The sequence below is a fragment of the Bacillus rossius genome, chromosome 1 (genome assembly GCF_032445375.1).
Source record: "Bacillus rossius redtenbacheri isolate Brsri chromosome 1, Brsri_v3, whole genome shotgun sequence".
Lineage (NCBI taxonomy): Eukaryota > Metazoa > Arthropoda > Insecta > Phasmatodea > Bacillidae > Bacillus > Bacillus rossius.
The window spans coordinates 109,943,000-109,957,261 of record NC_086330.1 but is presented as its reverse complement, the minus strand read 5'-3'; the positions used below and the strand labels follow the sequence as shown (position 1 = coordinate 109,957,261).

The 14,262-nt window shown below is 40.6% G+C and overlaps 1 protein-coding gene across 1 annotated transcript; it reads left to right on the top strand.

Annotated features, from left to right (window-relative positions):
• The first annotated feature begins 5,145 nt into the window (after nucleotides 1–5,145).
• On the top strand, nucleotides 5,146–12,316 carry LOC134533770 (mucin-1-like). The gene is made up of 3 exons (XM_063371454.1): nucleotides 5,146–5,470; nucleotides 10,686–11,507; nucleotides 12,276–12,316. Exons 1-3 carry the CDS (start codon nucleotides 5,146–5,148, stop codon nucleotides 12,314–12,316), a joined length of 1,188 nt encoding a protein of 395 aa, XP_063227524.1.
• Nucleotides 12,317–14,262: the final 1,946 nt, after the last annotated feature.

Below are 14,262 nucleotides of genomic sequence, written 5' to 3'. Positions count from 1 at the left end.
CTTGTAGCTTTGTAGCCAAGTAGCCTTGTCACCAAATGTTGCTGGAGCAGTTATGCAAAGACAGCTGGAGCCAATGATATTTGGAGTCAATGATCTTTTGAGTCAAAGACTGTTAGAGCCAACGACTATTGGATCCAATGACTATTGGATCCAAAGACAGTTTGAGGCATTATAACATACTACATCTTGCGACGGATCGTATCCCTGTGGAGAGAACTTATCCCTGCGACGAAAACATTCCTGAGACCGGATCATATCCCTGTGGCAAAAAACGTATCCCTGCGACGAAATCGCATATCCTTGTGGTGAGAACGTATCCCTATGACCAGATCGTATCCCTATGTCAGAAACGTATCCCTGCGACGAGATTGTATCCCTGTGACCAGATCGTATCTATGTGGCAAAAACGAAGGAAACATTGTGATAAAATAAATTATTCTGTTAAAGCTTGTGATTATCACTTGGACGATAGTGATATTAAAAATATTTATAATAAACATGCAAGGAAGATGACACCAGCAGAAGAGATCGATTACACATCATGGGAAGAGCCTAACATATTCGTCGATCATCTGAGACTATTGATGGCTTCGCGTAGGGCAGGAAACTATTCGCGCCTCAACGAAGTAAACATCATACTCAAATAATTAAGAAATGCAGGTTGCATATAATTATGATTGTTTTACCTCCTTGTGTATAAAAATGAAAAATTATACCATTATTTGGATTTTTTTTTTTCGTAATCTTATTTCTAAGACTGAGTTTTCGTAGTATCCTACTAGTCGTATCCCTGTGTCGTATCCCTCGATGATATCGTGTCCCTGCGTTAAGATCGTATCCCTGTGCCGTATCCCTGCAACGAGATCGTATCTCTGTGGCCAGATCGTATCCCTGCGACGAGAATGTATCCTACTGAGTTGAATTTTTGACCAAAGCTACATCCTTGTCGTTAAATGTGCATATTTTTTGTCGAATGTGTTTCCAAATGTGCTTCCTTTTTGACGTATGTGCTCCATTTTTGAATGTGCTTTCTTTTTTGAATGTGCTTCCTTTTTTGAATGTGCTTCCTTTTTTTTTCTATGTTCAACGGCAAGAATGAGTCAGATATGATTGACCTCGAGGTTCAGAGATGCCTGGTCTAAACGCCTACATTGAACATGACCTGTTTAAATGTATCGAAGAAAAATACCTCTTGGCTACTGACTGGATGTGCCGCTACCGACTGGGCGTAAATTGCCACCGACTTGAGGTCTTAGCCTAACCAATCGACTGGACGTGCATGTCTGACCAACCTATCTGACGTTCCTAGCCAACCAAATGGACGTGGCTGGCCACCTACTGGACATGCTTTCCTGATCACTAAATAGACATGACTGGCCACCGACTTGGCGTACTTTGCCACCAACTGGACGTGATTTATTTTCCAACCGACTGGTCGTGCGTGTCTGGCCAACCGACTGAGGTGCATGGTCACCGACTGGACGTAGCTGGTTAATCGACTTACTCGTGGAAATGCACTGAAAACACATGTTAAGGCATGCAAGGGCTCGCTTCGTCTTCTAAGAAGATTGTAGACATCGAGAAAGTTAGTACTTTGTTTTTGTACTTGTAGAATTTCCGGAATAAATTTTTTATTTGTAATTTTGCAGTGATTTATTTATCGAACCTGTCACTTATTTTATTATTTTTTATTAAATAATATCTTTACTATAATAAAAAATTTTGCATAAGTATAGGGTTGAATTGAGGTGATATAATAAATCATAATTTTAACAAGTGATTTTTAAAAATGCTTTTTGGAATTTTTCCCGAATTTCTAGTTTAATAATTAGGGCATTTAAAGATGGTCCTCAAATGACAAGATGGTGGTTGCCACAGTAAAAATGATTCCTGCACTCTAGCGGTCAAAATTTTAACTAATATTTCGGTAGCATACTCTAGCAGACGCTCGAGGTCAAGGCCCTGATATCAGCGGCTTAGGGGGGCTTGCGTTTAGGAGTACTAAGCCGCTTTAAGTAATTTTCAAGCTGTTGGCATTTTTCAGGAATAAAATGGGAAATTTTCCCTCAAAACGAGAATTTTTTCATGGAAACAGGGAAATTACTAGGAATTTTAATAAATTATGAGTCATTTCTGAGGAATTTTGAGGAAATTTGATACAAAGTTGGCCGCCGTGACGTCACAATATATGATGGCGGCCGACATTTCGACGTCTCAACCTGAAGCCTGTCCCCGGACTGACATTTGCATACTACTCAAAAGTTTTTTATAATATTTTATAACTGAAAAAATATAATTACAAAGCAATAATTGTTCGCTCCAAATGTGTTGTGGTTTTTTTTATGGTAGGTATACCAAATATTTACTTGCTGCAACAAAATATTTTGTTGGCCCATCCAAATTTCATGTGAAAAATTTTATGTTATAACCTTACAAAATATACAAAATATACAGTTGATTTGATTAAATCATGATGCGGTATCAACGCATTTTTTTATACTCGCATTTCATTTTTTTCTTTTATTCAATTCAATTTATATCACCAAATTTTAAAGAAAATAACTATTTCTCTAGGAATGGCAACTCTTAAATACAATGGGTTTAATGTCTATAGAAAAAATATGTACTTGGTTCTTTTTTTAAATTAGAGAACTTTAACGAAGATCATTTTGTTGTTGTTGTTGTATTCAATTCAGGTTGCTACAGTGTCCCAAAGTCTTTGAAAAGTAAATTATCCCCTAGTAGAACTGGGTGACAGTTTTTGGGACACAAATGCAAACTCATCGAAACTTTTAGGTAGAAAATTCTCCGTGCTCTCAGAATGCTTACTTTCCCCCTGACAGTTTTAGTCGATCAATAAGCACCGCGCGCAGTGGTAATTCGTGCCCACTGGCCTGCTAATTTTCTTTCGAACGAAGATGAAGAGGAATGCGTTTTATGATTGCTTTAAAATTAAGAGGGTGTAATAATCTAACCACCTTGAAAATATTTTTCTTTTGTAGACAACTATGTTGCCTTTTCATGTTTGCAAATAATGGTTGTATTTCTGTAGGGAAATATTCAACACTCACTGCAGCAAAGACGAAAAATCCGGCATTTGGGGTGTCATAAACACGCGGTTCATGGATACCGCACAGACTAAAATGATCATATGTATTCCGATTATTGTCTCTTCTTATGCACGTGGCTTCAGCGTTGGAAAACGATTTGCCAGTAGAGATGTCAAAATCAATGGGTTACTTCATCAGACAAACGGCTCGGTTTAAATTATTAAATGTAAAGTTTTATGTTGATGGTAATTATATTATTATAACAGTTACGAAATACAATAAAAATGAGAGTCCAATAGCGTACACAGAATTTCATTTTGGTAGAAAAAAAGGGGGGGGGGGGGGAGGTTAGCCACTTTTCACGCTGCTTGCTTTCAAATTCTTTCCATTTGTTAATTTGTTTTTGGAAGAGATAGACGTTTTAGGGTCTCCGGGGGGAGTGCATGTATATCCCCCCGCCACCTCCCTCCTTCGTGTGTCCCTGACTGAAACATACTAAGTGTCTGAAATTGTATAACGCATCATTTGCGTCCAACCAAGACATGCATTGTATGGCAGTTCTATTACCATATATGCAGTTCAATTGTGTGGCTACAAAAATTGAAACATTTTTTACCGGTGGTAGGGTAAGTCGAGACAATGACTCATCAGAGCGTAACAAAACGTGCAATGCGCTCGATGATTGAGAAGTGGAGGGTAAATATTGAGTGTCCCACTGCTCACTCTCAAGGAAGCTTTATTGAAGTGATAAAAAGGTGTTGTACCTTTCGTTAGGCTGGAAATGGCAAATAGATTTATTCTTGAATATTCAATTAAATTCAATTAGAATTGTGAAAATGGCGTTAGTGTGGTTTTAAAATGATTTTGTTTTTTTCATTGCTTAGATATATCGTTAAAGTGGATCATTGATGTGTGAAGTTACTCTTCTAATGCGAGTGGCGACCATTGAATAAGTATTCTCTGCACAGCACGCGCTGGTCTGGCTCACCGTTGGTTAACGGCCCAGGGACACGGGCAGTGAAAAGACCTGAACGCTCCAGCAACAGAACGCAATGCATACGACCAGGCACTTTTCACGAAAAAATTTTAAGACCACATGTGCGTTAAAAATTTGTACCATTGTCTTTGTTTCGTAGTTGGCTGGGTTTATTTCAGTTACATGTGGAATGTGAGCTCACCAATCATAGCCATCCAGTGCGGGAGCAAACACGTTCTGAAAGGCCCGGCAAAATGGAGCAATGGCTTTTCTTGCAGACGGCCGCCAATATTACAAAGAAACGATCGCTAGTGCAGGCGTGCGTTTTTGCAGTCTAATGAGAAAAAATAAATTTCGTTAAAAAATACATACCTACCAATACGGGTTCCTCCCTTATCAGAGCTTGTCTGCCAGATATGCCATCGCCTTATTCGGGCCACGCCATTCCGAACTCGTTTTGCTTCCGCTTTGAACGACGGTGACACGTGTCCACCAGTAGACACGTAGTCCCAACTGAAACAAAAAAAAAATACTACTCGAGAAACACAGACGATGCTTCAGTATTTCCGAGAGCAGATTGTCTCGCCCTCTTTTCGTGAAAAGAGAGAAACCGAGGTCTCAGAGGCAAATATTTTTTTACCCATCTCCCTTCACATTATTTAATATACAAATTTACGAAACCTCACAATGAAAAAATCCAAAGACTGTTAACACTTCTGTGGTCATAACTGTAAACGTGGTCTGTGTGTTATGGATTAGACTTGTAAGGTGTTCCTATGAATTCTGTTAACAATACACGTGTGATTTTCGTCATATCGGAGTAAACCAAAGTGTTAAAAAAATAGGCGGAAACTCAACCGGGCCTCCCCCTACCCTGGTGCTCTGCCCCCCTTTTTTGCCATGCTCTCTCTTGACGGCCCTGTCCTTTCGGATCCCGACGCGGCGGTTGTGTGCCAGTTCACACGCTTCCCACAGAGACAACCCGGGTACTATTCCCGGTTGGGGAGGGAGGAGGGTTGTTTGCCAAACCAGGATTTTTCTCGGGGTACTCTGGTTAATTTCCTGAGAGCTGCATCCTCACCTGCGTGTTCCCTGAACGCTGGGCGCAGGTGGGCCGCGATGGCCCGGCCCGTGCGCCAGCTGTCTCTCCAGCAGCAGGCGGCGGCCAGACAGCCGCTGCGCCGCCAGCAGTCCGAGGACCAGGGCGCGCTGCTGCTGAGGGTGACGGCCAGCTCGCTGGGCGGAGGAGCGGCCCCCGCCGCCACCCCCCGCAGGCCGCAGCAGGCGCGGGCCGTGCGGGTGGCGTGGGGCGAGCAGCAGCAGCAGCAGCAGCAGCAGCAGCAGCAGCAGGTGGAGGTGGTGGCCACGCGGTGCGCCGGCAACCAGAGGAAGCCGCCCGCCGCCCGCCCGGGTCGCTGCGGGCCCCGCGCCGCCTCTGGCCTCGGTGCGTACACCAACCAACCACACTACGTTCTTTCAGTGTTGCTTGCGATGTGCTTGTGTACGCTATCACTGGTTTATACTCTATGTCACAGAGAAAACCCGCGAAGGATAGCCAAAGAAAAGAAGAAAAAAAGCACAACACCCAGACAACAAGCCAATATCAGCTTATGTCAAAAATATTAAATGTACTTGCTGAAGTAGCCGGAGTTGCCCGGACTAAAGACATCATGATATAAAGAACATCACTGCCGAGTTTCAAGTCTGCAGGACATTCACTGGAAAAATGGGAAGTTTTTATTTTAAAGTCCAATTTATTGCAAAATCTCGGTGCATTGAGGCTACGCATCAGCAAAACCGGGACGCTAATCTTCAGCTTCATTTTGTGGGAAGGCAGGCAACCCCTAGGCAAGACGTGATAGACGCACCAAAACATAGCGCGTAACACATTCGAGGCAACACCATCTATTGACGAAGTTCCAAACTAAAATGTTATTAGCACCTTTAGTTCATTAAGCGGATGGGTTTCGCCAAGGAGAAGGATATAAAGTTGCCAGACATTATATGACCGTGGGACGGTCATTAAGAAATGACAAAAACTCACTGTTTGTGTGTATGACCTACCTTCTATGATTTTCTATTATAAAGCTGAATGTATCCCCTTTTTCACTCTCTTAGGGATGGTAGTTCATTATTATATGTAGTTCTGTGTCACTCTCCGGCCCATAAACTATCTATACCCAAAATTTTTATCGATACGTTGATGCGTTGCTGTGTGAAAGAAGGACAAACAGACAAACACATTTTCGCATTTATAATATTAGCAGGGATAGGGATAGACAGCACAGATAATTCCGTGAAAGTAATTGGTCGGGGCAATATTACACCACACGCGAACACAGTTGCAAAAAAAAAAAACAGTGAATACTGACAAACAACAACGTTGGACAATACAGCGATAGAGGAACCCAGACAACCAACGACAATACTGTGACTCATACAGTTAAAAAATAATTGTTACCTTAAATTCACCATGAAGACTTGAAAATTCATAAACTAACAGTAGGTACTCAGCAAAACCTTCGAATAATATTTTAAATCCACAGAAAAAAAACACGCTTCGTTATTCTGTGTGCAGTTCCCTGGCTTTCAACGTAAAACTTATTCTGAAATAGGAATTCCGATAATATTCAATTACGAACTCTTCGTATATTCTACGCCTATTCTCTGTTGAGATCTGTAAATGTAGGTAATTAATTAATAATGTGCACTGAGCCTTGGTAATGTTTTATCTATTCTCAAGCAAGGGCATCGAATACCAGTGCAAGGCTTGTATTCCCCAACTAACAACTATGAAACTCCACAGATTTATTTTGCCTTGGTTAAAAGGCAGATTTTATCGTTCGCCAATCTTTCAGATGTAAATAATGTGTCCAGTGTACGCCTTCGGTTTCAGTTTCTCTAAAACCAGACTGCTTTCAGTGGATTGAGCACAGCAAAGTTGCTGGTGAAAACGGCAATTTCACCTGCGAACTGTTGGTTGACTGGATAAAAGCATCATCGTTTAACGTCTCAAATAAATAGAGGTCGTAAGATTGCAAGAACAGATCTGAATGGAGAAAGGTGGCCCCGGAGTTGTCAGAGTATCGGGAGCGGTGGGAGGAGGAAGAGGGACATGGAAGTTCGCGGAGAAAACCAGGCGATGTCCGCCAAGTCTTACATTTACGAAAAATATCTGAACTGGTCGGTAATCGAAACTGTATTGTCTTGGTAGGAGATGTGTGGTTTGGACACATTAAAACATCTTGGTCCTTGATTCGGTGGTTATTTAGTCTCTTGCCGTGGATTATATACCCTTCTAACTTAAAATTAGATTTAGGAAATAAATGTAGAGAATTTTCAAAGTCTACGAGCAAAAACTATTAGAGTTTTTGACAAGTAAATTAATTTAATAATCGCTTCATACAAGTACCACAGTATGGATTCTAAATCATCAACGTATTTATTATTTGGGAAAACAATCAAAAAACACAAATCACTTTTGAATGTGTTAAAATATGAAGAAAAAAATTGCAGATAACAATTAAAAAAAAAAAAACTTTCAAGAAAACTTACAGGCGTAGGTAGATTTCGAATTACCTATTTATTCTGAAAATATTTTGGAAACTTCTGTAAAATCCTGAAACATTTTAAGAACTTAATGTACATGACATATTTATGTTCTCCAACATTACAAAATGATCGAATAAATATTTTCTCATTTTCCATGCAGCAAAATTATTACGAATATTTTTAACTTAACGTATACATTATTGAATAGCTTTGAACGAATTCCATATTGTATGCCAACAAAGGTAATTATTAAGTTTTTTGGCCTTCAAACACTATTTTTCATCCCTTGCACTAATAACGTGGTAGTATAAAAATTAGCTTTGCGCCAAGGTTTAAGATAATATTAAAATGGTTTAAAATAAATTCGAACGAATTTTATACTAAAAAGGATTTGAATTTTTGTTAATTCCAACACTTTTTTTTACAGTTTAATTCGTTTCATCAAAAATTGTTTCAGACAAAGTTTTAGATGAAGTTTAGAATTTTTACAATAAATTATAATGGATTTGATAGTAGCAAAAATCTATTTTAAAGACAATATTTAGAAAGTTAAACAAAAACAAGAATGGATTCGATAGTGAATATGGCAGGGGAATTTTATTTATTTTATTTTTCCAATCCCAGATTTTTTTCAAGCCCATGCAATAATGGTTTGTATTTTCAAAAATATTTTTAGGCAAAGGTTTTAGATAAAAACTAAACGATTGACAAACAATTTGAACGGATTTGATAGTGTGGCTACTAAGGGTCTTATGAATGTCTTTATAATTTAACCCCTGTTTATTCCACCCCTTTCAGTCATGGTAGGTCGTATAAAATAATTATTTCAGAAAAAATTTGTAGATATTAATTCACGGTTTTACAATAAATTAGAACGAATTTTATAGTGAACATGGTACGAAAATCGTGATTTGTTTTAAATTCTACCCTTGTTTTTTCAACCCCCTACAAAAATGACTCATCTTATTAAAAATTATTTCAGACAAAAAGTTTTAAATAATATTCGTATGGTTTATAAACAATTTTAACGGATTTAATAGTGTGCGTATGAAAGGAGTTATGGATTTTTTTGTCTTTCAACCCCTGTTATTTTCCACCCGTTTTACCCCTTGCAGTAATCGTTGGTAATATAAATAGTAATTATGTACGACAGTTGTAGATAATATTTTTAGGTTTAAAGAAAGAATGGATTTAATACAAACTACGGATTTGGAGATCTTTTTAAAATCTCTACCCCATTTTTATCAACCCTTTGCAGCAGTGGTACGTCTAATCAAAAATTGTTTCAGACAAACATTTTAGATAAAAATTATAAGATTTACAAACACTCTGAACGAATTCAGTGGTATGCCTACGAACAGACTTATGACTATATTTTTTTGTCCTCCATCCATTGTTTTTTCCAACCCTTGCAGTTATGGTTAGTCATATCAAAAATGCTTACAGACAAACGTTTTGGTATTACTCCTAAGAGTTATAATACGTTCAAATGGCTGTAATATGCATCATATTATGGGAGTTATAGCGATTTTCGTGATTTTCAAAAACCCATCTCCATTTGTACCCCTTTGGTTGGATGTTGCCTATTAACGAACTCAACCGAGATTTTCCAAGATTATATTTTATGTATAAGTTTGGAAGTGATTTGTGAAAAATTACGGCAGTTATAGTATTCTTAAAAATGTGATATGTAGGTGTGTGTATATATACATATTTTAATTGAGGATGGTTTTGGGGTCTATTGACCATGAAACGAAAAACTATATAATTGTTTTCCGAAAGTAGCACCATGGTAACGCTTTATGTAGTATTTCTTCGAAATCTACCTAAAATGTAAGTGGTGATAAATACATTTTAGACTTGTGGTTTAGCACTGTATACATTTATCTGAGATCTAAATTATCCATACTAATATTATAAATATGAAAGTGTTTGTCTGTTTGTCCTTCTTTCACACAGCAACGGAGCAACGTATGGACATGATTTTTGTGTATACATAGATAGTTTATGGGCCGGAGAATGACATAGACTACATCTAATAATGAAATCCCATCCCTAAGGGAGTGAAAAAGGGGATGAAGTCAGTTTTATAATAGAAAATCATAGGAGGTAGGTCATACGCATAAAAAGTGAGTTTGTGTCATTTCTCTATGTCCTTCCCACGGTCATATAATGCAACGACGTATATACGTCGTTGATATAATGTCTGGCAACTTTCTATCCTTTTCCTTGGTGAAATCCATTCGCTTAGTGAAACTCACGGCTGCTAGCGAACTAAAGGCGCTAAGAACATTTTAGTTTGGAACTTCGTCAATAGATGGTATTTCCTCGAATTCTTATACGCGCTTTTGTTTGGTGCGTCCATCACGTCTTGCCTAGGGGTTACCTGCCTTCCCACAAAATGAAGCTGAAGATTGGCGTCCCGGTTTTGGTTATGCATAGGTTGATGCAACGAGATTTTGCAATCAGTGGGACACTAAAATCAAAATGTTCTTTTTTTCAAGTGTATGTCCTATAGCCTGAAACTCGGTAGTGATGTTCCTTATATTATGATGTGATTAGTCCTGGAAACGTCGGGTACTTAAGGGCGGTGTGCAGAGCTTCAGGAAAATCAACGCGATTTCAAAACTGCTCAAGAATCCGAGTTGGGCCGGTTTCTGAAAAGCATTTTAGAATTCGATGAGGAACGAAAAGTGCAATTGATTGAGGGTTAGGTTTGTAAACTTTATTTTTAGAAGAGTTAAAATGGCTACATGGCGTGTTTTCAGAGTAATTTTTAGGCATAAAATAAACGGTTCAGATTCTTTAAAGCACTCAAGGAACTTGCATTACACCTTTACCTTCACATCTATGCCATGTAATGTTATGGTCACCTCTTATATTTCACAGTTGTTCTATGGACGACGAGAAAACTGCACGCCAGTTCACAGCCTTGCGCTTAGGAGGCTATACCGCGCTAGAAGCACCATCACTAACCCGACTAGACGGGCCCCTTAAGCTAGTATATAAATAGATGAGAGTTTAAAAAGAGTGAAGTGTAATGGCATCGTGTGGTACGTTTTGCATGTCGAACAATGAGACGACTGGTGAATGTGGCGGTCGTGCAGGGCTGGACAAGGACGCCGTGATGTACACGAGGCAGCAGCTGGCCGAGAGGCTGCGCAAGGCGTGGAAGGAGCGAGAGAGGTCGCGGCCCAACCTCAACATCATCCTGTCGCACGTGACCTGCGAGGACAACCTCAGCTCCCCCGCCGCGCCGGACCGGCCGCCCTCGCCCCCGCCGCCCCCGGACATCTCGGTGGTGGTGAGGCCGGCCACGGGGGTGTGCAGGGCGGCGGGCGACCCCCAGCACCAGAGGCTCGTGGTGGAGGTGAGCGTCTCACCCAGGCCGGGCGCGGCGCCCTACAGGGAGATGTCGGCGAGCGCCAAGCGGGTCACCTTCAAGAACAGCTCCGCCAAGGCGGTGTTCAGCAGCTTCAGCCCGGAGCCGGGGCCCGCGCCGCCCCCGCCGCCCCCGCTGCACCGGGCGCTGTCGGCGCCCTCCAGCAGGCGGCTGCCGGCGCGCGCCAGGCCCGCGCCGGACGGCGAGGAGGCGCGCTGGAGGAGCAGGCCGGCGGCCGGCCGCAAGAAGCCCCAGGACCAGCCGCCCTCGAGGCGCGGCGTGCACCGCGGCTCCGACGTGGTCACCATGGTGTCGCTGATGAGCCCGTCCGACAGCGACGACGAGGAGGCCTTCTGCCCCGCGCCGTGCGTCCCGGCCTGGCTCGATGAGAGCCCGGGTCCCCAGGTCAGGGCCGCGGAGAAGCCTGCCCCCGCGACGAGTGTTCCTGTCACCAGGCCCTGCTCCTCCTCGCCGGCCACTAGCACCGCCGTCCCGGCTGCGGCTGCGGCCCGGGCCGCGCCCGTCAGGAGAGCCGCCGGCAAGTCAGGTGAGACCGCCATCTGCTGCTGCATCAGACTGCTGCCATCTAGGGCTCGATATCGTACCAAGACGAGTGAGTCATTTTGCTGTCAAGACACATTTCAATGTATTCACAAAATAAGTAATATGTAAATCAAGGAAACAGTTTTAAATCGACGTTGAGTTGTTAAGTTTAAATTTTAATGACATGGATCTTGACATTGTGGAATTATAATAGCAACGGTATTCTTAAACCTGACACGACAAATGCTGTCAGCGAGAAATGGACTCTCATTGGAAAGGAAACCTCATGGGGACAGCAGTCAGCAGACCGAAAGACATTCGACCAAAATAACGGAGAAACGACTGTTGGTCAAATGACTTTCCGGTTAAATGGCTTCCGCCCAAAACAAAACTTTAGATCGGCTGCCCGTTGGCCAACTTGTTTGTTGCTAGCGTTAACGCATTTCAAGATCGAGACACTTTTTTTTTTTTCTCGTTCAATGGACTGCCTGTCAAATTACTTTTTTTCGGTCTCGTCGGCCCTACTTCGTCTAGCGTTCTACACACTGCTTCCGTGACGTTCCTTTTTTCTCAGCCACCTTTGTATCACAGAGCGTGGGAATTAATATAGTTGGCATGAATTATAGTTCACGAGGGGGAGGGGAAAGATACCGGTAGGGGTTGGTAACCATGTCAAAGGGACAACCCGACGAGGGATCTGGGGGCGAGCATAATCAGTGGTCGCGAAGAAGAGGCGGAGAGAGTTGATGGCGTGTTCGGCGCGCCAATTAAGCTGCCTCAGATAAGGGGGAGAAGTTCAGCACTTGCGGATAAAACACCCTCCTCCCCCCCCCCCGGCACCCTTCCTTCACGCAGGCCACTCGCGTGACCAAGGGGCCGCGAGCTGCGAACTCTCACTCTCCGCTGCTCAGTTGGAGAGCACCTTCTCTGTCCGCCACACCTAACTGTGCACTCCCCCTTCCATCACACACACCTTTTTCCTTCACCAATCCCTTTAGGGAAACAAGTTTAAGAGCTCTGCTTTCTTAATTGCTCTTCTGGTCACCGGCTAAACTTTTCACTATGCTTAGACCCGAAAGCACAAGTTTATAAAACTTAACCACTTAATTTTTTTTTTATTTTTTTTACTTTGGACTCAGCCCCGCACCGCAGTTACATGTTGAACCTTGAAAATATCAAGTGCAACAAAGTAGTAATATTTACGATTTAAAATAAACGCCAAATAACACTGCAAATAATGTCTTGCAAATTCTTAGTTGAAAAAAAATGAAACACCATTAGCCAGGGACCAATTAATTACAACTAAAATATTATGTGTATATTAATTTCCCTGCAGAAGTAAAATAATGGGATAGAAACATAGAGCAGAAAACAGCCAAAGAGCGGATAAAAATGACGACTTCGACCTTGACACTTGTTCATGGCCATGACCTTAGAATTTAAGCAAAGCTTTTGACAATTGCATATAAATTATGAATCTCGAATAAAAATTGAAACTTTGATCACATTTTGTTAAAATAAAAGCACAAATATCTAAGTATAAAAACATTAATTTTAAAACATTAAAAATATATATACAATTAGCTAATGCCCGGCATACGTTGCTATGTTTCTTTCATTTTTTTGTACTTTGTTTGAAGTAGGTACACATATACAAAACATATCTGATCTCTCTATCTCTCTCTACAGCCCTCTAAAAATCTCACTATAATTCAATTCATAAAATCTCTCTATAACTCTATATTTTTCTATAGCTCTCTATATATATTCATATCTCTCCATATTACTCTATATCTCTATGTATCTTTGTTTCTATCTATATCTCAATCGATCTCCCTATCCATATATCTCTACATCTCTATATGTATACATCTATATCTTTATATATTTATCCCTCTCTCTATCTCTCTATATATATTTATCTCAATATGTCTATATCTTCCTATCTGCATCTTTATCTTTACAAAACATAAGACAAACACACAAACATTTATATATTTTTGACGTGACGTCTAATAAATCGATGAACGCCGGCTGCACGCACGAAAAAGTGTCCCACTACGGATGTCCCACTAGGGATGTGTTCTGTTTGCTCATTGTATGCATGCGTGGCATCTCGCTTCATGCTCATTGTACGCATGCGTGACATCTCTCTTCCACTCGATTGGAACAACCATCGATTTGACTTTTCAATCATATTTTTGTCGTTTGAATTATTAATATTATGTAATTTAACGATCGTCCACCGATTTTCAGCACAATCGGTATGGTTATTTTAAGTAATGTTGAATTATCAAATACGTTTTTAACCAACAATGGTGTTTTACAGTTACACATAATAATTCAAATTAAAACCGGGATCTTTTGCACAATGTTTTAAAAAATATTGTAACAACTTATAAATAAGTTTGGTGTATTTGGGATGCGTATTTGTTATAAAATCGAGTTATTAAAACGAAATAATATTATTCCCCTACCGTGAACAAAATTTTTATGAATGTATATATACCATCTGAAACTCGTGGGTGAGCTATCAGCGGCGCTATCTTCTAATTGTAAAGTTGTCGGTTCGAATCCCGGCAGGTGCGAAATTTATTTTTAAACTTGTAAAAATAAATACGGCGCACGTAACATTTCAAAAGTAATAAATATACTTGAAAAATAAACGCAAATAAAAGTAAATTTATTAATTAAATTGTACATTTCATTTCACTCCTTTGTATCCATACAAAATAGTGATAATTCAATAAAAATGATTC

Coding starts and splice junctions, on each gene's coding strand:
- LOC134533770 (XM_063371454.1), top strand. CDS start 5,146: ATGGCCCGGCCCGTGCGCCAGCTGTCTCTCCAGCAGCAGGCGGCGGCC. Junction 5,471..10,685: donor CCGCGCCGCCTCTGGCCTCG/GTGCGTACACCA, acceptor GCGGTCGTGCAG/GGCTGGACAAGGACGCCGTG. Junction 11,508..12,275: donor GAGAGCCGCCGGCAAGTCAG/GTGAGACCGCCA, acceptor GCGCCAATTAAG/CTGCCTCAGATAAGGGGGAG.